At 41.2% G+C, this 23,524-nt stretch overlaps 1 protein-coding gene across 1 annotated transcript in view; it reads right to left on the bottom strand.

Moving 5' to 3' along the window:
• FAM81A (family with sequence similarity 81 member A) overlaps positions 1–23,524 on the bottom strand; it is a gene marked incomplete at its 3' end in the record, with an annotated part of 50,869 nt that overhangs the window by 12,041 nt on the left and 15,304 nt on the right. The window contains exons 3-4 of the mRNA XM_082847724.1: positions 17,700–17,818; positions 1,467–1,596 (exon numbers count right to left, since the gene is read on the bottom strand). Coding sequence (XP_082703850.1) covers positions 1,467–1,596; positions 17,700–17,818 — 249 coding nt within the window. The remainder of the gene's footprint in view (positions 1–1,466; positions 1,597–17,699; positions 17,819–23,524) is intronic.

Below are 23,524 nucleotides of genomic sequence, written 5' to 3'. Positions count from 1 at the left end.
AATAAATAAATAAATCAAGACCAGAGGAGTTCCCTGGTGGTCTAGTGGTTAGGATTCTGGGCTTTCACTGCCGTGGCCCAGTTTCATTCTCTGGTCAGGGAACTGAAATCCCACAAGCTGCGTGGCACAGCCAAAAAAAAAAAAAAAAAAAATCAGACCAGTAGCACTGCCAAAATATTCATCATGCACTGGGCACTTAACTACAGGTCTCTGATGAGCAAGCCCAGCTTCTGCCCAGGAGCACTACTTCCCCCTGCTGGCATAAAATGTAAGTCATTTTTACCTTGTAATTTCTACCGTTAGCTAATCACAGAATGGAATTCTTATCACTTACAAATTCCATCAAGGTCCCAGATTTACCTCCGTATCAAGTTAAGTTACCAGAATATATAATTTTTAAACTATAACCCCTCTCACTCCTTTGTCCCACTACCTATCCATTTCCCTTGTCTTTTTACTAAAATGTATTGAATGATATAAAACTAGCCCTTTATGAAATGCCTTTATTTTCTGCAAAAATTCTGATGTTCAATGTTCCTTAATTCGAGATTCACAGAACAGGTATTCATCAGATCCGAAACAAAGAAAAATTATGTCTCTTTTTATGGATTTCTATATGTTTTTTACTCGGTTTGGCTACTAGAAAGCTTAGTATTTCCTTAGCATCTATTTTCTGATCTAATAATTCTGTCCTCACATTTCTTTAGAGAAAATTATTGGACTTATTTCATTTTATTCTTTTTTTCAAGGTTTTATAATAACTATTTTTTACATAAGTAGCTTTCGATCCTTATCAGAGGTAGCTAGCACACAAGTATGTTTAACCCAGTAAATTGACGAGATACCCCATTTTACTGAACAGTCTCTCTTTAAATGAAGAATAGCAAGTAAGGCCGACACTGTAGGGAAAGTCCTAGAAGATAGGCCCCATTATGGCAAAGGGGAACTTCTAAGAAGCCAAAAAACAAACAGAGTTTTGCTTTGAGAAATTAATCTGTGAATTGCAAGGTGGAATACTCTGAAATTTATTAGCCAGCCTACTCTCTAGCTTTGTTTTAATCTTTTCCCACATACAAACTACGTGATGAGGCAGTCCATAAGTCTCATGAATAAAGTATCTATTTCCTGAGCCCCAACTGGGATGAGGGCCCTGTAAAACAATGCTTTGATCACTTACCTGTGTAAGAGGTAGTTTTGGAGATATAATTTAGAAGTTTTGGAACATGTTAATTGTTTGAAGAAGGAGGGGAAAGAATCTTTAAAATTAGGACTGTACTGAAAAATCTTGGCATTTTGGTCGCATACTCACAAAGGGCCACTCCAGTGAAACACAAGGAGGAAGAAGAAAAGGGATGCTTATGCTGGGTGCCCTACCTAGTTTCTCAGGCAGGAAATAATCAACACCACGTTATTCTTCGAGAAGAACAAATACTCACTTTCACAAAGGTACCTGAAACAGGTCATACCTGTCCCTCTGCATCTTTGATTTTCGTTTCCAAGATCAGCTTGGCAGCCTGCTGCTCTTTGTTCAAGTGCTGGAGCCCCTCGTAGGTCGTTTTGTGCTCAGCAGAGAGTCTGGCTATGCTGGCGTCACATCTATCCGGGCAAACGACAAAGATAATTCTTACCAAAGTCTTCAAACACGCGCTAAAGCATCCTTACACACTATAAAGTGCACAACCGCACTCGAAGAAACTGCACTATGAATCATGCCTTTTAACAGAGTTCTGAATGAATGCGGAGAGCTGCTCTCATTATGGTTTTTAAGTTAAACCACAGGGATGTTGCTTAATAAGACTAGAGATGTAACCATCAAAGCAACAAAGCCTCTACAAGGCTCACGAGTACAAAACTGAATATGCAGTGAGAGCCCAATTACAACAAGCTTACACGGTGAGCCAGATGTGGTCCGTCGCTCTGTAGTACCACTTCCGCCCTCCCAGGTTCGGGGCCTCTTTGGATTTTGGAGGCAACTTCTACCACATTTGAAAGTACTATTCCTAACCTTTTACCAAACCACCTGTAAGGCTGTATGCTTTAAGTGTGGTCCAGAGCAGAAGGCTCTACAGCTGGTCCCAGCTGCTCTGCCCTTGAGCCTTACAACTTGGCAGTTCCAAAGGTGCCCAAAGTATTTGCGGCAGATAAGCTGGGTTATGAAGCCTGTCAAACACTAACAGCAGAGTCACAGAATGACCCCCTAGGAATTGAGAGCAAAGTCATGCCCTGTTCCAACACCATCATTCCTGCTTTGAGAAGGAGCAGCCAGCTTGCTACTGGGCTCCGGTAGAGACTGCATGCCTAAGCAGGGGTCACTGAGTGACCATGCAATCTGGGCAGCCCATCATGAACACCAAGCCATAGAAGTGGGCATATGGGCAGCACTCCGTCTTGGAGGGAAAGGGATATACAGACGTCAGGCTTAACAGTCCTAAAGGCATAAGTAAATTACAGGAGCCCAGACTCCTGTGGCCTCTACTCTTCCTACTGCCAGTTTCCTTCAACTCACATGTATGGCCTGGGATCAGATGAGCTTAAAATACAAATGTTTAAAGTACTCAACAATCAAAGATAGATTCACATCCATCATGAGAACTCTAAACTATTTTTAAAAAGCAAAGATGAAAAAAGAATAAGGGGTTAAGAGAAAAAAATGAGAAATCCTAGAAATAAGCTGAACAGTTTTCTTAATAGAGCTGACAAACATGACTGGACATGACTGAAGATAAAATCAGTGAATTAGAAGATAGTAGCAAGGAGCTCACTCAGAATGCAGCAAAGACAGACAGAGATTCAAACATGAAAAAATAGTTAAGAAAGATGGAGGACAAATAAAGAGATGCTAACATAAGTCAAAGGGAGGTTGAGAAGTCCCAAAAGAAAAAATGGAGAGAATGGCAAAAAAGCAGTATTTGAGGTGTGAGTGCTGACAACTTTCTAAAACTGAAAAAAGACATGTGTTTTAAAGTATTCAATGAATACAAAGTGGCATAAGTAAAAATAGAGCATGGTGAAATTCAGATAACGCATGATAAAGATAAAGATTTTAAAAGCTACCAGAGACTAAAGACAAAATGACTTTTTTGACTGACTGTAAGATTGACAGCACACAAGTGATATCAGAAGACAGTAGATATCAGAAGACAAAAAATATCATAAGATGTTGGGGAAACAGCTTCTAAGGATTGAGCGGAAACAACCTATCATGCAAGAATAAGTACAAAATAAAGACAGTTTTAGACATACAAAGATTAAGAAATGTATCACCCACACAGCCATACTGAAAAAGTCATTAAATAATAGACTTCAGTAAGAAGGAAAGAACACCCAGAGAGAAGGAGTAGGATGTAAGAAACAACAGTGAGCAAACTGAGAAAATTTTTGGAAAATTTATTGTTTTGTAGACTCTGAAGAAAGTAAGCTACCAGTTCAATTATTCCAAACTTCTTGAGTCCTTACTTGGTATTGAATCACATTTTCTCTTGTTTAGCTTAATCATTTGGCTAAAATGCTATAGTCCTTTTTGGAAGTAACAGAAAAAAAAAGTATTAGGAAAAAAAATGTTTAATATTGACTAAAATATTTTTTAATATTTTAAAACACAATCTGACAAACTGCATATATGCACTTTCTAAATTTCAATGTTCATAATAAAATAGACACAAAGCAACAATTATGTCACTATCCTTCTATACTGGAAATCTTTTTTAATGTTTAATGCTCAATGCTGGCATTTGTACAATCATGCTATATCGCACACTGTAGGTGGAAAAGTATATTTTATAAGCTTTCTTGAGGGCAACTTGGCAGTATATACCCCAAATCTTGAAACATGAATATATTTCTATGTACCTTTCAATCTAGGAATTAACCCCAAAGAAACAAAAGTGTGAGCAAAGAAAAATCAAACTAATTAAATTCTGTATAAATTCCTTGAACAATTTCCTGTTTTAGGATAAAACAAAAATCCTTTAAAACGCTCAGAAAGAGTTGGTCCCAACCCACTTACCTCCCTGCATCATCTCCTATATTCTGTCCCCGTTTTTCCTCTGCCTTCAGCCACACTGACTACACTTCAGGGCTTTGAACTTATGTCACTCCTTCCCACTTCAAGGCCTTGATGCAGGCTGTTCTCTCCGTCTGCAGTGTTCTTCCCTGACCTTTTCACCTGCCTAGTTACTACTCATCCCTCAAGCTAAGCACACAAGTCACTTCCTTATGGAAGCCTTCCTGGAGCCCCCCGAGTAGATCGGGTACAGCAAGTACACACTTTCAGGATGCCCCATATTTCTCTTTTACTGAACTTCTTATAATAAACATTTACTATTATTACTATTTATTATCATTACTCTCTTAATCCTTGTTTCATGACACGTTCTCATCATTAGTCCATGCATGGTTCACTTCATTCAGTTAATTATTACTATTATTATTATTTGCTGTATGCGGGCCTCTCACCGTTGTGGCCTCTCCCGTCGCGGAGCACAGGCTCCGGACGCACAGGCCCAGCGGCCATGGCTCACAAGCCCAGCCGCTCCGCGGCACGTGGGATCTTCCCAGACCGGGGCACGAACCCGTGTCCCCTGCATCGGCAGGCAGACTCTCAACCACTGCGCCACCAGGGAAGCCCCAGTTAATTACTTTTTAATAACTGCTCCTATTCTGAATCCTGTCATCATTCCCTTGTTCTCCTTTTAAGACTATATTGCACACATACACACACATATGCATGTGTGTGTATATATACATACATATATGTATATTTCTTGAAAGTATGTTATGTGTGCATTAGTTGAATTCAACTTTTAAAAAGCCATTATGTCATATGTAATATTTTGATACTTATTGTTTTCACTTATTGCTAAGACTCAACTATATTGTTACACGCCACTGTAGTTCTTCATTTTAACTACAGAATAACATTCTACTGTTTGTTACAATTTATTTGTCCAAACTCCCACTGCTGGGCACTTTGGGTTATTTTGGGATTTTGCTATTGTAAACAATGCTGCTATGAACATGCCCTCCTGTGGTACAAGTACAACCATGTATCTCAGGCAGAAACTGATGGATCACAGACTATGTGTATGTTCAACACTGGGAGGTAATATCAGACCCCACTAATTTATACTCCTACTAGCAATGGGAAAGAGATCCTAGGCACCTACACCCTCTCTAATGCTTGGCATTGTCAGATATTTCAGATGCCAATCAACTGGGTGTAAAAAAGCATATATTGTTATGTTTTTAAATTTTCATTTCAACATTAACCAGTGATGTTGAATCTCTTCACAGGTATATTGGCCATATGTGTTTCTTCTTCGGTAAGATATCAGTTCATGTCTCTTACTCACTGTTATATTGGGTTGTTTGCATTCTTCTTTTTTTTTTTTTTTTTAAATGAGTTTTTTCCAGCCCTTTTTTTATTTTATTTTTGCGGTACACGGGCCTCTCACTGTTGTGGCCTCTCCCGTTGCGGAGCACAGGCTCCGGACGCGCAAGCTCAGCAGCCATGGCTCACGGGCCCAGCCGCTCCGCGGCATGTGGGACCTTCCCGGACCGGGGCACAAACCCGTGTCCCCTGCGACGGCAGGCAGACTCTCAACCACTGCACCACCAGGGAAGCCCTGCATTATTCTTATTAACTTGTATGAGGTCTTTATATATTCTTGACACTAACCTTTTACCATCCAATATCTTCCTCAATTTGTAACTTCTTATTTTCTTCTTTAAGAATGATGAGCAATGTTTTAAATTTTAAAATAATCAAATCCATCAATGCCTTTTATATCAAGAAGAAATCCTCCACTACCTAAAGGTCTAAAACAGGGGTCCCCCAACCCCCGGGCCACAGACCAGTACTGGTCCATGGCCTGTTAGGAACCGGGCCGCACAGCAGGAGGTGAGCAGGCGAGTGAGTGAAGCTTCATCTGTATTTACAGCCGCTCCGCATTGCTCACATTACCGCCTGAGCTCCGCCTCCTGTCAGATCCGCAGCGGCACTAGATTCTCATAGGAGCGCCAACCCTACTGTGAACTGCGCATGTGAGGGATCTAGGCTGCGCTCTCCTTATGAGAATCTAATGCCTGATGATCTGAGATGGAGCTGAGGCAGTGATGCTAGCACTGGGGAGTGGCTGCAAATACAGGTTATCATTAGCAGACAGGTTTGACTGCACAGAGACCATAATAAATCAGCTGCTTGTAGACTCATATCAAAACCCTATTACTTGAGGTGGAGAGACCTAGAGTCTGTCATACAGAGTGAAGTAAGTCAGAAAGACAGAGACAAATACCATATGCTAACACATATATATGGAATTTAAGAAAAAAAAATGTCACGAAGAACCTAGGGGTAAGACAGGAATAAAGACACAGACCTACTAGAGAATGGACTTGAGGATATGGGGAGGGGGAAGGGTGAGCTGTGACAAAGTGAGAGAGAGGCGTGGACATATATACACTACCAAACGTAAAATAGACAGCTAGTGGGAAGCAGCCGCATAGCACAGGGAGATCAGCCCAGTGCTTTGTGACCACCTAGAGGGGTGGGATAGGGAGGGTGGGAGGGAGGGAGATGCGAGAGGGAAGAGATATGGAAACATGTGTATATATATAACTGATTCATTTTGTTGTAAAGCAGAAACTAACACATCATTGTAAAGCAATTATACTCCAATAAAGATGCTAAAAAAAAAAAAAAAACCCTATTACTGGCTTCCCTGGTGGCGCAGCAGTTAGGAGTCCACCTGCTAATGCAGGTGACACAGGTTCGAGCCGTGGTCCGGGAAGATCCTACATGCCCCAGAGTAACTAAGCCCTTGCGGAGCAACTAAGCCCGTGGGCCACAACTACTGAGCCCGCGGGCCTAGAGCCTGTGCTCCGCAACAAGAGAAGCCACAGCAATGAGAAGCCCATGCACCCCAAATAAAGAGTAGCCCCCACTCGCCGCAACTAGAGAAAGCCTGCGCGCATCAACGAAGACCCAACCCAGCCAAAAATAAATAAATAAATTTATGGAAAAAAAACCCTATTACTGAATGGTGACGATTAAGCTGCATCTGGTGGCAGGCTTTACAGTGGCAAGTGAGTTGATGTACTTCAATTGTAGAGCTGCATCTGGTGGCAGGCTTTAAGTCAGAATCCAACACTTATTTTAGTCCACACGTGGCCCGCCCATTATTTTATTTACCACTTCCATCCACGCCTCTTTCCCACACTGTGCACTTATCTCAGTCACAGTTTGGGTAAGCCCACAAGCTAACCCTAGCCAAAACGAGTAATAAACAAACGCTGCTGGAGAGCTTCTCTGAAAAGACCCAATGATGAGACAGCAGAAGCCTCTAAGACTGCCAACAAAAAGAAAGCTGCATTTAAAAGAAAATACCAAGAGTCCTACTTAAATTTTGGGTTCATCGCAACAGGTGACTCACATTCTCCAAGCCCACTTTGTATAATATGTGGCAACCGGCTACCCAACAAAGGCACGAAACCTTCAAAACTGCTTCTCCACGTGGAGACCAAGCACCCTGCATTAAAAGACAAGGCTTTGGAGTTTTTCAAAAGAAAAAAACATGAACACGAAGAACAGAAGCAAGTATTGAAGGCCACCACTTCATCAAATGTGTCTGCACTGAGAGCATGAAATGTGTCTGCATTGCTAAAGCTAAGAAGCCCTTTACTGTTGGTGAAGAGTTGATCCTGTCTGCTGCTACGGACATTTGTCGTGAAATTTTAGGAGAGGCTGCAGTTCAAAAGGTGGCACGTGTTCCTCTCTCGGCTAGCACCATAACTAGATGAATTGATGAAACAGCAGAGGATACTACGGCACAACTGTTAGAGAGGATTAATGAGTCACCATGGTATGCAATCCAGGTTGACGAGTCTACCAAAGTTGACAACAAGGCAACAATGCTTGTTTTTGTGCGATACATCTTTCAGGAGGATGTGCACGAGGATATGTTATGTGCACTTTTGTTGCCAACCAACACCACAGCTGCAGAACTATTAGGGTCTTTGAATGATTACATATCAGGAAAACTGAATTGGTCATTTTGTGTCAGTATATGCACAGACAGAGCGGCTGCCATGACTGGACAGCTTTCTGGTTTCACTACTCAGGTCAAAGAGGTCGCTTCTGAATGTGAGTCTACACACTGTGTCACCCATAGAGAAATGCTGGCTACCCGAAAAATGTCACCTGAACTTAACAACATTTTGCAGGATGTGATTAAAATTATCAACCACGTTAAAATACATGCCCTTAACTCACGTCTGTTCGCGCAGCTCCATGAGGAGATGGACGTAGAGCACAGACGTCTTCTCTTATACACAGAAGTGAGATGGCTTTCTAAAGGTAGGTCACTGGCCAGAGTTTTTGAGTTACGAGAGCCGCTCCAGAGATTTTAGAAAAACAGTCACCAGTGGCAGCACATTTCAGTGACACAGAATGGGTTACAAAACTTGCTTACTTGTGGGCTTCCCTGGTGGCACAGTGGTTGAGAGTCCACTTGCCGATGCAGGGGACACGGGTTCGTGCCCCGGTCCGGGAAGATCCCACATGCCGCAGAGCGGCTGTGCCCGTGAGCCATGGCCGCTGAGCCTGCGCATCTGGAGCCTGTGCTCCGCAACGGGAGAGGCCACAACAGTGAGAGGCCCGCGTACCGCAAAAAAAAAAACACAAAAAACAAAAAAAACTTGCTTACTTGTGAGAAATATTCAACCTGCTCAGCGAACTCAATCTGTCACTTCAGGGGAGAACCACAACTGTGTTCAAGTCGGCAGATGAGGTGGGTGCATTCAAAGCCAAACTGGAATTATGGGGGCGATGAGTGAACGTTAGGATTTTTGACATGTTTCAAACATTAGCAGAGATTTTGAAAGAGACTGAGCCAGGGCCTTCTTTCTCCCAGCCGGTGCATGATCACCTATCTCAGCTTTCAGAAGAGTTTGAGCATTACCTCTCAAGCACAAAAGACCCCCAAACTGGGAAGGAATGGATCCGCGACCCAGTTGTGAATAAGCCAGGTGAAGCGACTTTGTCCACGCTAGAAGAGGATCAACTTCTTGAGACTGCAAATGACGGTGGCCTTAAAAGTATGTCTGAGACAACTTCATATGATCTGGATTAAGGTGAAAGTGGAATAGCCTGAGATTGCCACAAAAGCACTGAAAAGCCTGCTTCCATTTCCAACATCCTGCAGAGTTTTCTGCAGTGACAGCAACCGAAACAAGATTACGGAGTAGACTAGACATAAGCAACACACTTCGGGTGTCACTGTCTCCCATCATCCCCAGATGGGACCATCTAGTTGCCGGAAAACAAACTCAGGGCTCCCACTGATTCCGCATTATGGTGAGTTGTATAATTATTTCATTATACATTACAATGTAATAATAATAGAAATAAAGTGCACAATAAATGTAATGTGCTTGAATCATCCCCAAACCGCATCCCCTCTGCCCCGGTCCATGGAAAAACTGTCTTCCACAAAACTGGTCCCTGGTGCCAAAAAGGTTGGGGACTGCTGGCCTAAAATATATCCATCTATATACTTCTATTAAAAGTTTTAAGTCTTATGTTTAGCATTTACTCATCTGGAGTGGATTTTGTATCTGGTGTGAGGCAGGAAACAAAGGATCTTTTTTGATAAGGATAATAAATTTTCTAGCTCCATTTACAGAACAATCCCTCCTTTCTCCACTGATCTGCTGTGCCATCTATCACATATACCAAAGTCCCAGAGACGTGTGGCTCGATTTCTGGACTTTCTATCCTATTCCATTGTTCAGTTTCTCTATCCCTAAGCCAACAACATACCATCTTAATTACTGTAGTTTCATAACAAGTCTTGCTATCATCTAGTAGGGCAATTCTCCCCTCCTTGGTCATCTTCAGAAGTGTCCTGGATATTTTTTTACTGTTAACCCTGACATATAAACATTAGGATCATCTTATCAAGTTTCTCTGTAAAACTCAGAATTCTAATTGGAATTCCATTGATTCTAAAGATTAATTTGTGAAAACTGATACTTTTAAAGATATTAAGATTTCCTACCCTTGAATATAATACCCATTTCTATTTACTAATGTTTTCTTATTATTTCTTTTTCTTTAATAAATTTATTTATTTATTTTTGGCTGCATTGGGTCTTTGTTGCTGCACACAGGCTTTCTCTAGTTGCGGCGTGCAGGGGCTACTCTTCATTGCGGTGTGCGGGCTTCTCACTGTGGTGGCTTCTCTTGTTGCGGAGCACGGGCTCTAGGCGCATGGGCTTCAGTAGTTGTGCCACGCAGGTTCAGTAGCTGTGGCGCACGGGCTTAGTTGCTCCACAGCATGTGGGATCTTCCCAGACCAGGGATCGAACCTGTGTCCCCTGCATTGTCAGGCAGATTCTCAACCACTGTGCCACGAGGGAAGCCCCTCTTATTATTTCTTAATCAAATTTTTAAAATTTTTCAAGAAGTCTTGAATAATTTTTGTTAGATCTATGCCTAGTTATTACACATTCTCTGATTTTATTTTAAATGGTATCTTCATTTTAAGTATGTTTTCTAGTTGTTTGCTATTGGTTTACAGTAAAGAAACTGACCTTTGTACATTAATATATATAGCCACCTTGCTAAATTTACATTAACAGATTAAGAGAGAAAAATTATCTGATGACTTGAACAGATGCAAAAAACATTTGAGAAAACTCAATGCAAATTATAAAGATTCTTAGTAAATTTGGAATGTAAGAAAACATCCTGAATCTGATAAATCCATGTTTGATTATCATCCAAAAATGGAAAACCTCTGGAGGTATTCTCATTAAAGCTGAAAACCAGAGAAAGATGCCCACGACCACAATTTCTACTTAACTGTATTGAACATTTTAGCCTGTACAAGATGACAAGAAAAAGAGACTAAGGATATGAGGATCAGAAAAGAAGAAATTAAATTGTCATTATTTGTAGATGATATCATTTCTACAGAACCCCCCCCAAATCTACAAATCAGAATCATAAGTGAAATAAAATAATTATTTTGCAATAATTCATTTAATGTCTCTCTCTCCTACTAGAAAGAATATAAGCTGCATTTAAGGAAGAAGGACAACCGCTTTTTTCATCACTAAAACCCTAGTGCCTAGCACAGTGCCTTGCATGTCGTAGGGGCTCAATAAATATTTGCAAATGAATGACTCTAAGGAATAGTACTACATACCATGCACTGTACAAGATACATGACCTATTAGTTCATTTACTCCTCACAAATCATCCCCACTCCACAAATGCTGGTTAAAAACACCACCAAATACCCTTCTTTTAAATTTTGAGTTCACAATTTTTAAGCAAAACATTATTTAAATCTTATTTGGGGAAATCTGAGGTTTTAACATATTATAGAAAGGCATTATTTTCCAATCCAAATAGAAGATCATTGGCTAGAAACTGTCAGGTATCACTACATCAGACCAGTTCACCATCTTTACAAAGCTGTTCGAGGGACAGACTATGTTTGAAGAAGTTACTTGAAAAGGTCTCAGAAGGATCCCAAAGCTCATGGCTCACACATTTGCAGTAGTTATAGCTTGGCTTTCATATTTTGTCTCACTTGGAAACACAAATACTACTACATAAATTTCCATTAATACAGGAGTGGCTAAATACGTTCAAATATGGTACATACATATAGCAGAATACTCTCTATCCAATTAAAAAGTACGCCAGATTTGTGTGCACACTAGAAAGAGGCCCACAGTATACTGTTATATAGAAACAAGTGGCAGAATAGCATGTAGAATACTTTGTAAAATTAAAAGCCCACTGTTAGGTAATTATTACACTGCAAATCATTACATTACCGTAGTGATAAATTATCTTATAATTATGTATGAGAAAAGTCTAAAAGGACAGACACCAAACTGTTAACATTAATTACCTCTAAGAAGTAAAACAGAGCTAGGAGCTGGTGAGCCTCCATTCTTCCACTTCATGTATTTCATAGTATTTCTGACTGTTTATCGCAAGCATATACCATTTCTGTTCCTTTATGAGTACAAGGGCAGGGTAGGCAGGGGATGCAGGGAGGGACACAGGGTGTGATACCAAAGCCTCCCGTCAGGAAATATACACAGTGAAATCAACTGTGGTTTTCTTAGGTTAATAACAACGTATTCTCAAATGTTTCAGGAAAAAATTTCTTTTAAAAAGAATAATAGAGTAAGTTACTTGTAATAATGATAGAGTAAGTAAAATGCTAACAATTGGTAAATCTTGCAAGTTTTCTATAAGTTTAAAATTATTTCAATATATATATATATATATATATATATATATATATATATATAAGAAAAAAGGATAAGCAATATTACTCTCTCAGCTAGTAGTGAATCAAAGACATCATTCTTCTCTTTTCTAGAAACACACTCATAAAAGGCAGCCTTGGGGCTCGAATATAGCTGCGTGTGTGACTCAGGTGCTTTAGTTAAACAAGAATTTGCAATGAATCTGACCAGTTGTCCTGTTTCATCCTGAAGTTATATTATAGATGAACCAATAATGCACTCATTGCAAATTTTCCCTTTTCGGGTCTTTGGGCAGCTGTTATCTCCCAGGTACAGTTCTTGGTTGTGGCCATCAGGTGGCAGAATGACTCTATCACTTGGCTATCTGATCAATGATGGCAGGGAGGTGGTCAGAAGTCCAGAACAGAGTCCCGAAGGTCTAGCAACAGACATGACTTGGGCACCATGCTTAGGCAGATCTTCTCTTACAGCTTATGAGATGGTGGCGTAGGGCATTGAAAAGGCAATGACACTTACATAATACCTACGTCATTCACCTTACTTTATCTCTTCACGTCGGCATTTTATAATCTTGCAACCTTACATAGGTGAATACAGTACAATAAGATATTTTGAGAGAGAGATCACATTCACATAACATTCGTTATAGTAAATTGTTATAATTTTCTATTTTATTATTAATTATTGTTAATCTCTTACTTTATAAATTAAACTTTCTCATAGGGATGTATGTATAGGAAAAAACATAGTATATATAGGGTTCAGTGCTATCCTTGGTTTCAGGCATCCACTGGGAGTCTTGGAATGTATTCCCTTGGGACTACTGTATCATACTCTAAGCCTCCAACATGGGTGTTATCCATGGCCTAACAAAATATTGGCATTATCGAGAAGTTCCATGATATAGAAACACATCTTACAACTATATCAACTTAAATTCCTAGGTGCTCATCCCTGCATAACCACTGATAGAGTGCTTTGGGTTTTGGGGGTTTCTTTGTTTTGCTTTCTGCTAGTTATTAAATTGTAGTGAATGACATTCGTAGGAAATATCTCTAGTTCCAGCTTGATCTCTTTCAATCAACAGCAATAAAGCTAATGTAAATTGAAAAAAAAAAGGCAATGACACTTAAAACATTAAGTTGCTCATCTTCCATATAATAATAATTATTATATATATAACTATTGTATGTATACATCATTAAGCCCTTAAGTGCTGGCAATAATTTAATTGAATCAGACTACATAGAAATTTACATCCCAGGACATTGTCAAAAACAGCAGAACATGACATATACACACTACTATATATAAAAGAGATAACCAACAAGGACCTACTATAGCACAGGGAATTATACTGAATATTTTGTAATAACCTATAAGGAAAAAGAATCTGAAAAAGAATATTATATATAAATATATCACTGTACTGTACACCTAAAAGTAGCATGATATTGTAAATCAACTATTCGTCAATTTTTAAAAAAAGAATTATATTGGGGATACACAGACCTACTAGAGAACTCCATTCTCTAGTAGGTCTGTGTCTTTATTCCCGTCTTGCCCCTAGGTTCTTCATGACCTTTTTTTTTTTTTTCTTAGATTCCATATATATGTGTTAGCATACGGTATTTGTTTTTCTCTTTCTGACTTACTTCACTCTGTATGACAGACTCTAGGTCCATCCACCTCACTACAAATAACTCAACTTCGTTTCTTTTTATGGCTGAGTAATATTCCATTGTATATATGTGCCACATCTTCTTTATCCATTCATCTGTTGATGGACACTTAGGTTGCTTCCATGTCCTGGCTATTGTAAATAGAGCTGCAGTGAACATTTTGGTACATGACTCCTTTTGAATTATGGTTTTCTTAGGGTATATGTCCAGTAGTGGAATTGCTGGGTCGTATGGTAGTTCTGTTTTTAGTTTTTTAAGGAACCTCCTTACTGTTCTCCATAGTGGCTGTATCAATTTACATTCCCACCAACAGTGCAAGAGTGTTCCCTTTTCTCCACACCCTCTCCAGCATTTATTGTTTGTAGATTTTTCAAACATCCAGTTTTCAACAAAAGTTGTAAGACATACAAAGAAACAGGAAAATGTGAAATAAACATAGGGGAAAAAGCAGGCAAAAGAAACTGCCTGTGAGAGAGCACAGAGGTCAAATTTAAAAGACAAAAACTTCAAGGCAGCCATTATAAATACAGATGATTAAAGAAATAAAGGAAACTTGCTTTAAAAGGTAAAGGAAGAGGGGCTTCCCTGGTGGCGCAGTGGTTGAGAGTCCGCCTGCCGATGCAGGGGACACGGGTTCGTGCCCTGGTCCGGGAAGATCCCACGTGCCGCGGAGCGGCTGGACCCGTGAGCCATGGCCGCTGAGCCTGCGTGTCCGGAGCCTGTGCTCCGCGACAGGAGAGGCCACAGCAGTGAGAGGCCCGCGTACCGCAAAAAAAAAAAAAAAAAGTAAAGGAAGAGATACTGACAATGTCTCATCAAGCAGAGAATACCAATAAAGAGACAGAATTTTTTTTTTTAAAGAACCAAGCAGACCCAATCAAGAACATAAAAAGAAAACCCTTAGAATGGGGGAAATTTTTTTCAAATCAGCTATCTGACAAGAGAATTGTATCTAGACTATATAAAGAACTACTACAACTCAATAATTAAAAAAAAAAAAACCCTCAATTTGAGAAGGGGCAAAGGATCTGAATAAACAGTTCTCCAAAGAAAATATACAGATGACCAATAAGTACATTATATGATGTTAACCACCTTTAGTTATTAGGGAAATGCAAATCAAAACCACAGTAAGATGCCACTTCACACTCACTAGCTTGGCTATAATCAAAAAGACATATAACACGTGTGGAAGAGGATGTGTAGAAACCAGAGCCTCGTACGCTGCTGCTGGCAACATAAAATGGTGACGCCACTTTGGAAAACAGTCTGACTGTTCTGTTCCTCAAAGGGTAAAATAAAGAGTTACCGTATTACTCAACGACTATACTCCTAGGTATACACATCCAAGAGAAATGAAAACATATGACCATACAAACTTGTACGTGAATGTTCAAAACAGCATTATTTATAATGGCCAAAAACTTTTAACTTGACGATATCCAATGTATCTGTTTTTTTCTTTACACCGGGACTTGCTTACCCTGAGGGAACTTGCACACCTGCCTCAGTACACAGGTATTTCCTCTAAGGCTCTGACACCATCCAAACAGACCTCATAGAGGAAAGCGGATGAAGCCACTGAGTCTTGGACAAATGAAGATGATAAGCCAAATAATGGACCAAATGTCTCGTTAGGAACTGGAAAGCTAAACTCTGAGCTCTGCGTTAGGGAGGGGTAGGAAACTCTCTGAGACAGTCCTGTTTAGGGTGTGTTCTGCTTAGTGGGGGAGGGGTGTCTGTCACCTCCACAGATAATTTGCCTTTGCCCTTTCCAGCTGGATCTCCACGGAGGAATCAGGACCTGTTTCCTATCAATTACTTCACCAATGGATCCATGAACACTATAAGATAAAACCTGAAATAATATTGCAGCCTAGTCATTTAAGACTATCACTGTAAAAGTTCATACCCTTTCAACACCATGATATAATTAATGCAAGAAAACCGAAACTTTGCCAAGGAATTTTTATTTCACATGAGTTTGTTTCAACAAAGTCTCATTAGCGTTCCAGGAAAAAGATGAATATAAGCACAAAACAAAGCAAAAATATGTGGTGCTTCCAACATGTTTTTTTCAATTGTTTCGGAGTAAAAGCATTTGTTTACAGAGAAAGAACAAGCTGGGTAGAGAAGTCAGTAAGAAACTGCAGAAGAAGAATGTAAAATTCCTGAAAGTATTTCAAAATTTTGTAATTAGAACCCGTATTATGAGGATAATTTCACTGCAGCTGCTCCTGAGACAATAATAGGTCCCATTTGCTCTATATTCACTCCATCCCATGCACACACTAAGCCTCTTACATATATCGCCTCGCTTAATCTTCATCTGCAACTCAAGTGACTACGAAAATTTCCAAAGTTCTCCTGAAGTTCTTACTCTGCCTTGTTGCTCTGAAGCTCCTCAACTCCTCACAGTTCTGAGAGGTGTAACAGAGCTGGGGTTTCGTTTCAGCTGATCTCCACAGAAAAGATTCAAGTTTTCTCAGTCCAACTACAGTGATTTTCCAAATCATTAATTCATCCAAACAAACATTTATTGAGTACCTACTGTTTTCCAGAGACTGTTCTATGCACTGAAGGTACAAAAATAAAAGATGCGGTACTCCACCCCAAGACAACAGAGAGACTCAATAGAACAGAGAGTGGGGTACCTGGGAAGACTTCCTGGAGGAGGCTGAATTTTAAAGGCTGACTAGAAGTTAGAAAAGAAAGGGAAAAGGCATGCTAGGTACAAGAACGGCATGTGCAAAGGCACAGATATAGGAGAGCATGGCCCATTCTGGGAACAGCAAGCAGTGGATTACTGCTGAAAGGTACAGTGCGAGGGTAGAGAGAGGTAAGGGGGTCAACGGGGTATCTCTCACCAAGGGCCATACTGAGACTGGAGTTCACCCAGCTGAGGACAGAAAATCACACGAGTAGAAGCAGGAGCCCTCTGCTGTGAGATAGATGTTCATCCAGTGGACCCCAATACACAGGCCAAATATTCAAGGCTCTTCATGTGTTGTCTGCACAAATACCCCCTAACATCCCAAAGAGGCCTTGGATCCTGTGGTCCCCTTTTCCCCCTCCCACCCTTCGCAGGCCACTTTCATTCTCGCCTCAGGATGATGTGAACCCCGTATTATCTCCACAGCTCCTGTGTACACTCCTGCTTGACCCCTGACGGCAAGAGAGGGCAGAAGAGGCCTGCAAACGCTTTAGAGATCGTGCACCTCCAGCAAGCTCCCAGGTGACAGGGACGCTACTGGTCCATGGGGCACCCTTTCAGTAGTGAGCGCCTAGAACAGCACTCTTCCTCCTACCTGAGGGGAAAGATCTCTTTTTCAAATGTACAATCTACCACGGACCAATACTTTCAGAAAATAAAATAAAAATGAATGACAAGAAAAGTGAAATTTTAAAAAGACACACAAACTATACGTCCCAACTGTGTATTATTGGGCTCAGTAAACATAACATTAACCTAGCAAATTACTCAGGTCAACTGAGCCCTCCCCTCATCGACTCCTGCACAAACAGCTCGAACTACAGAAGCATAAGAAATCAGGGCTGCTCAAAACAAGGTCTAACTGCCACTGCTACATTTTATGGGCAAAGGAGAGGATGTACTAGAAGAAGCAAAGGATTTGCTTTGGGGCTCCATGAATATATTCCCCACTAAAATGGAGTTGATGAAGACTCGCTCCTGATACACAGAGGTGCAAACATCTGACCACCTACCTGGCCACTCGTCCCCGGAGATCTCCCAGGCCGGAGAGTTGCCGCATCTCCAGAGTCTTTAAGGCAGAATTTGTTCCATAGCTAATGTTGTCCCGGGCGCGGATCTGCTCCTGGAGTACCTGAGCAACACAAAAACACTAACGGAGTCATCCGGAAATTCACATGCTGCCACAGAAGCATTTTACGCTTTTGGTAAAAACAAGAATGTTCAACTCCTTTCAGAAGAGGCTCCTTTGTAATAGTCACCTGATATACATGGAGAACCAAGGGCTTAGAAGAGAGACCTCAGAGATGACACTTGGACCAAGGCCCTGCATTTACCAGTAAAAACACTGAGACTCAGATGTCAGGTGACTTGATGGAGGTCCCGCCGCAGGAAGAGGCAAAGCTGAGACTAGAAGCCTGGACTCGTGGAGCACAGTTCAGAGGTCTTATCCCGCGCCAGGGTGCTTTTTAATAGTCATTGTTTTAGGCGAACGATCCCTAAATCTAGGAAATAATAAATCAAGAAAAAGGCGGGGAAGAGGGGCATCAGACAAAGAGGTCCAAATTCCAGTCCCTCCAGCTGTGTGATCCTGGGAAAGTGTCTCAAGTTTTCTGAGCTTCCTTTTCCTCATCTGTTGATAGTAATGGTGATTATACTCTTAAGGCCACTTTATGGGGAACATTACATAAGATAATGCATACAAAGCACTTAGCACAATGCCCAGTACATGGTAAATAGAGCAAATGCTAATGATTCTTCCTAGTACCTATTCGTAACAACACTTATACAGTACTGGAACGGTAGAATGTGTCTCAGAGAAAAGACATTAAGTGAAAGCAGAACTACCGGAAGATGGAATGACCCAACACAAAAGCATGAACTTGTGGAGCATCCATCCTGGGAAGTCTGCAAAGGAATGATGGAGATGAAGAGGGCATCCGTGGCGTTTATTGAGCATGTCCTGGGAGGAGCCCAGGGCTGCGATACATGCTGACATGCACAAATCCACACAGCGCCCTGTGAGGGAGGTACTCTCAGGAGACCTGTGCTATAGACCAGGAAGTGAGGCACCAACAGCTGAACTGATAAACCCAACATCACCTGGGGAGCAAGTGGCTAGCTGGGACTGACCCAGGCAGCCTGGCTCGAGAATCCAAGCTCATAACCACGCTGCAATGCTGCCTGCCAAACCAGCAAAGAATCTGAGACAGAAGCACTAAGGACTGACAGACAGATATGAAAACCCAAGTCCTAGGTTACAGGAGACCCCTCAAAAGCAAAAGTTCGCATCAGACGTTTCTTTGAACATTTCCTTATCCTTTTGCTCAGCGCCTCCTTTTCCCCTCCCTCCTCCTCTCCCTGTATTCTGTCCTCCACACTCCCGCCACCCCATTACCACACTCTCTCCTTCTTTTATTTTTAAATAAATGTATTTATTTATTTATCTGGCCGCAGTGGGTCTTCGTTGCTGCTCACAGGCTTTCTCTAGTTGCAGTGAGCAGGGGCTACTCTTCGTTGTAGTACGCAGGCCACCGTGTGGTTGCTTCTCACCAACAGTGTGGTGGCTTCTCTTGTTGTGGAGCACGGGCTCTAGGTGTGCGGGCTTCAGTAGTTGTGGCACACAGGCTCAGTAGTTGTGGTGCACAGGCTTAGTTGCTCCACGGCATGTGGGATCTTCCCATACCAGGGCTTGAACCCATGTCCCCTGCACTGGCAGGTGGGTTCTTAACCACTGCGCCACCAGGGAAGTTCCTCCTTCTTTTCAAAGAGAAAGCTTTTGATTTCTCACATGGTTTCCCTTTCAGCCATTTTTTAAAAAATTTCCGATTTGCCTGATGTCAACTTGAGTATCTATTCTCTTTTGCTCTCTTTGTTTTGTTTTTTGTTATTTTAAAAGATGCGTACCAAGTTCCTTTACTTTAACTATTTCTTCCTTAATAATGAAGACATTTTCTCTCTTTTTTTTTTTTTTTTTTTTTTGCGGTACGCGGGCCTCTCACTGTTGCGGCCTCTCCTGTTGCGGAGCACAGGCTCTGGACGCGCAGGCTCAGCGGCCATGGCTCACGGGCCCAGCCGCTCCGCGGCATGTGGGATCTTCCCAGACCGGGGCACAAACCCCCGTCCCCTGCATTGGCAGGCGGACTCTCAACCACTGCGCCCCCAGGGAAGCCCCGACATTTTCATTTTAGTACAGTATTTTCTGTGTCCACGGGTTGTGTGTGAAGTGTTTTCTTTTTTATTGTTTTAATTTCAGTTTTGAGTTCCTCTTTGGTCTAAGGATATCTAGGTATCTAAAGATTACTTAGAATTGTATTTCTTCATTTTCAAGGAGATTTTTTTCTATCATTTTTACTATTTATTTCTAACTGTACTGGCTTATGATCAAAAATATGATCTGTAATATATTTAATTTTTTGAATGTATTGTGGTTTGCTTTGTGGCACATGACTGATTTTTCAAAAGTTTCATGCAAAAAACTATTCAAGGAACAAAAGGTTCAATATTGCATATTAGATTGAGTTTGCTGACTTATTTATTTATTTTTGTCTACTAGATCACTCCAACGATGAAGAGGCGTTATGAATTCTTACACTGTAAGATACTTTCATCAAGGTCTGCTTACATTTTTAATGCTGTTTACTTTACATATTTACCTGCCATTTTATTTGGACATACAGATTTACGATCAAAGTGGCCATAGCCATTATATAATAACTTTTTAATCTGATTTAGTGCTTGTAATATTAAGTTTCATCTTACCTACTATTAACATTGCTACTATACTTTATAAATAATAAAGCAAATATCTGCTTGGTCTAACTATACACCAGACACTGTTCTAAGTGCTATAGGTATGATAACTGGTTTAATTCTCACAAAACGCTATGAAGGAGGGACTATTATTATCCCCATTTCACAGGTGGTGAAATCTCTACGTGATCAAGTAACTTGCCCAAAGCCACAGGCAATGCCTGAGGGAGCTGGGATTTGCACCAGGAGCTTGGCTCCACAGACTGTGCTCTCAATCATGACATTATGCTGCCTTATATTTTCATTCGTCCTTCCATCTCACTTTCTTTTTTTTAAATTTTATTGAAGTATTGTTGATTCACAATGTTGTGTTAATTTCTTCTGTGCAGCAAAGTGACTCAGCTATACATTATATATATCTATATATGTATCTATAGATATATATATATTCTTTATATATAGAAATATATATTCTTTTTCATATTCTTTCCCATTATGGTTTGTCACAGAATATTGAATATAGTTCCCTGTGCTACACAGTAGGACGCTGTTGTTACATCTCACTTTAGAGTTACAATTTACGGTGCTTTTTGTTGTTGTTTCCCTTCTCCTTTTCCCTATTTTGACTGGTTTAATCAGGTTACCGTTCATTGCCTTCTCTCCCCTTGTTAACTGGGGAATGTTCTGGCCATTGCTAGTCCATGAATGGCTACCTCCCCTTTCCCAACATTTATAACCATGTACGCACCTACTCCAGGCTCTATCCCTGCACAGCACCCCTCTCCTCCACAAGAGACACTTACTTAGCACGTGCACACCCACCCTCCTTCATCCTTCAACCCCAGATGATTTATGTGGAAGGATTTTTACTTTTCTCCCCGTCTTGCTTTTCCCCACACCAACTAGGCGTTGCTAAAATAACTTAATACTTGTAGTTGGGATACAATTAGAATTTTGCTTGTAGAAGGGCCCTTCTTTTTCAATTATCTTTTTCTTCTTCTTCTTTTTTTAGCACTCTGTTACCCAGTCCCAGGCATTTATCGATATCTATTTACATGAAATGACAGGTCTTTTTCTAAGGATCCCCAATTACCTTTGTGCTTCTCCTTTTCATTTTCCCCTATCTTAGGGTCTCTGTGCATAGTCTCTGTGTGTTGGTTAGAGGCCTTCCTCTAGCATTTTCCTCAGACTAGGCACTTGGATGAAAGACTCTCCGGATCCCTGCCGTGTCTAATATCGTCCTCCCTCGCTCTGAAGGGTGGGTGATAAACTGAAAGGGTATGAAATTCTTGACCTAAAGGCCTTCTCTCCCAGTGAACTTTGAAGCTGACAGGAAGTCTGATGCTTTTTCCTCTGAAAGCACCTTGGCTCCTTATGCCTAGATGCTTGTTTTCCACCTTTAGAGTTCAGGATTTTTATCAGAATGTACCTAATTGTGGATTTTTATTTTAAAAATGCGATTCTACCTAGAACTCATTGAACACTTCAAACTGTAGTCTCAGATTTATTTTCAACTTGGGTAAATTTTCTTCTTCTATGTAATTATTGGTTTTTCTTTTCCCTCTGTTTCTTTGTCTCCTTCTGGAATTCCTATTATTCACACGCTGGGTGTCCTGGATCTGTCCTCTAAGTCTTGTATCTTTTCCCCCATGGTTTCCCTCTCTTTGTATCTGGCACTGATGTTTCAGCACTTCTTCTACTTTGTCTTGTGGGTAACTAATTCAATTCATAAAAGTAACCATCCTTGCCTCTAGATCATCCACTGACTTTTAAAAATTTAAGTTCAAGGAAGAAATTTTACGTTGTACCTGGATCTCCTTAAGCACTCTGTCTTATTACTCAGTTGGAGCTATTGTAACAAAACACCACAGACTGAGTGACTCATAAACAAAAAACGTTTCTTTCTTGCAGTTCTGAAGGCTAGGAACTCTAAGATCCAGGTGCCAGCATGGTCGTGTCCTATGAGGGCCCTCTTCCTAGCTTGTAGACTGTTGCCTTCTCACCATGTCCTCACGTGCCAGAATGAGGAAGTTCTGGTCTCTCTTTCTCTTCTTATAAGAGCACTAATCCCATCATAAGGGCCCACCCCCATGACCTCATCCTAAACCTAGTCACCATCCAAAGGCCCCACCTCTAAATACCATCACATTGTGGGTTAGAGCTTCAAACATGAATTTGGGGGAGGGGACACAAACATTCAGGCCATAACATACCCTAATTATTTTTCATGCAAGGGCCACCTGTTTCCTATTTCATTTGGGTCTGTTCTAGGGCTGTGCTTATTCTTCCTCCCTCTGGCTGCTGGGCCCACTTAAGTGTGATGTTTGTTTTTGTTCTCCGCTCATTGGAGTGAGATTAAGTAGGTAGTCCTAGGTGTAATGGAAGGAGCTTATGAGCTGGAGGTGCAGCCGATGAGAGCACAGAGCCAGGGTCCAGGTGAGGTGCCGGAAGGAAGCATCTCTGTGTCCTTCTCTCTGCAGCCCTCCCAGCCTGGAGCCAGCGGGGACACAGCCCATCTCTACAGCCCCTCCTCGCCTGCCTCCACCTCGTTAAGGACAGGAGACCAGCTCAGACACATGGTGCACAAGGCCAGTGAGACCGGCCTTCTCTCTCTTACTCCTAAACCATGGCGTCAAGGACCTGTCTCCCAGGCTCTCCCCAGCCAGGTCTCTGCTGGCTCCTCCAGGCCTTCCTGCCTGCCCATCCCAGCTGTTCAGGAAGCTGGCACTGGAACTGGGAATAGGGATGAAGGCACACTAAGCCACTACCGTCCTATCACCTCCGGCACCAATCTAGAAGTTTAAAGATACATTCACGTGTAGCTACTTGTTACCGTTTCTAGAAGTTTGATGATTTCTGGTATACTGTCAATTTGCAGTCCAATTTGCAATTGAATGGGGGAAGCCCTATTAGACGATAGATTTATGCTTGCATAAATCGTTTTTGTGCTCCCTTCTATCAACTATATTTTTAAATTTTATTTATTTATTTATCGGCCACGCTGTGCAGCATGCAGGACCTTAGTTCCCCAACCAGGGATCGAACCCGTGCCCCCTGCAGTGGAAGCGTGGAGTCTTAACCACTGGAT

This window comes from Leucopleurus acutus (assembly GCF_964270905.1).
Source record: "Leucopleurus acutus genome assembly, chromosome: 1".
NCBI lineage: Eukaryota > Metazoa > Chordata > Mammalia > Artiodactyla > Delphinidae > Leucopleurus > Leucopleurus acutus.
The sequence above is the reverse complement of the archived record's forward strand: the minus strand, read 5'-3'. Positions and strand labels throughout refer to the sequence as shown.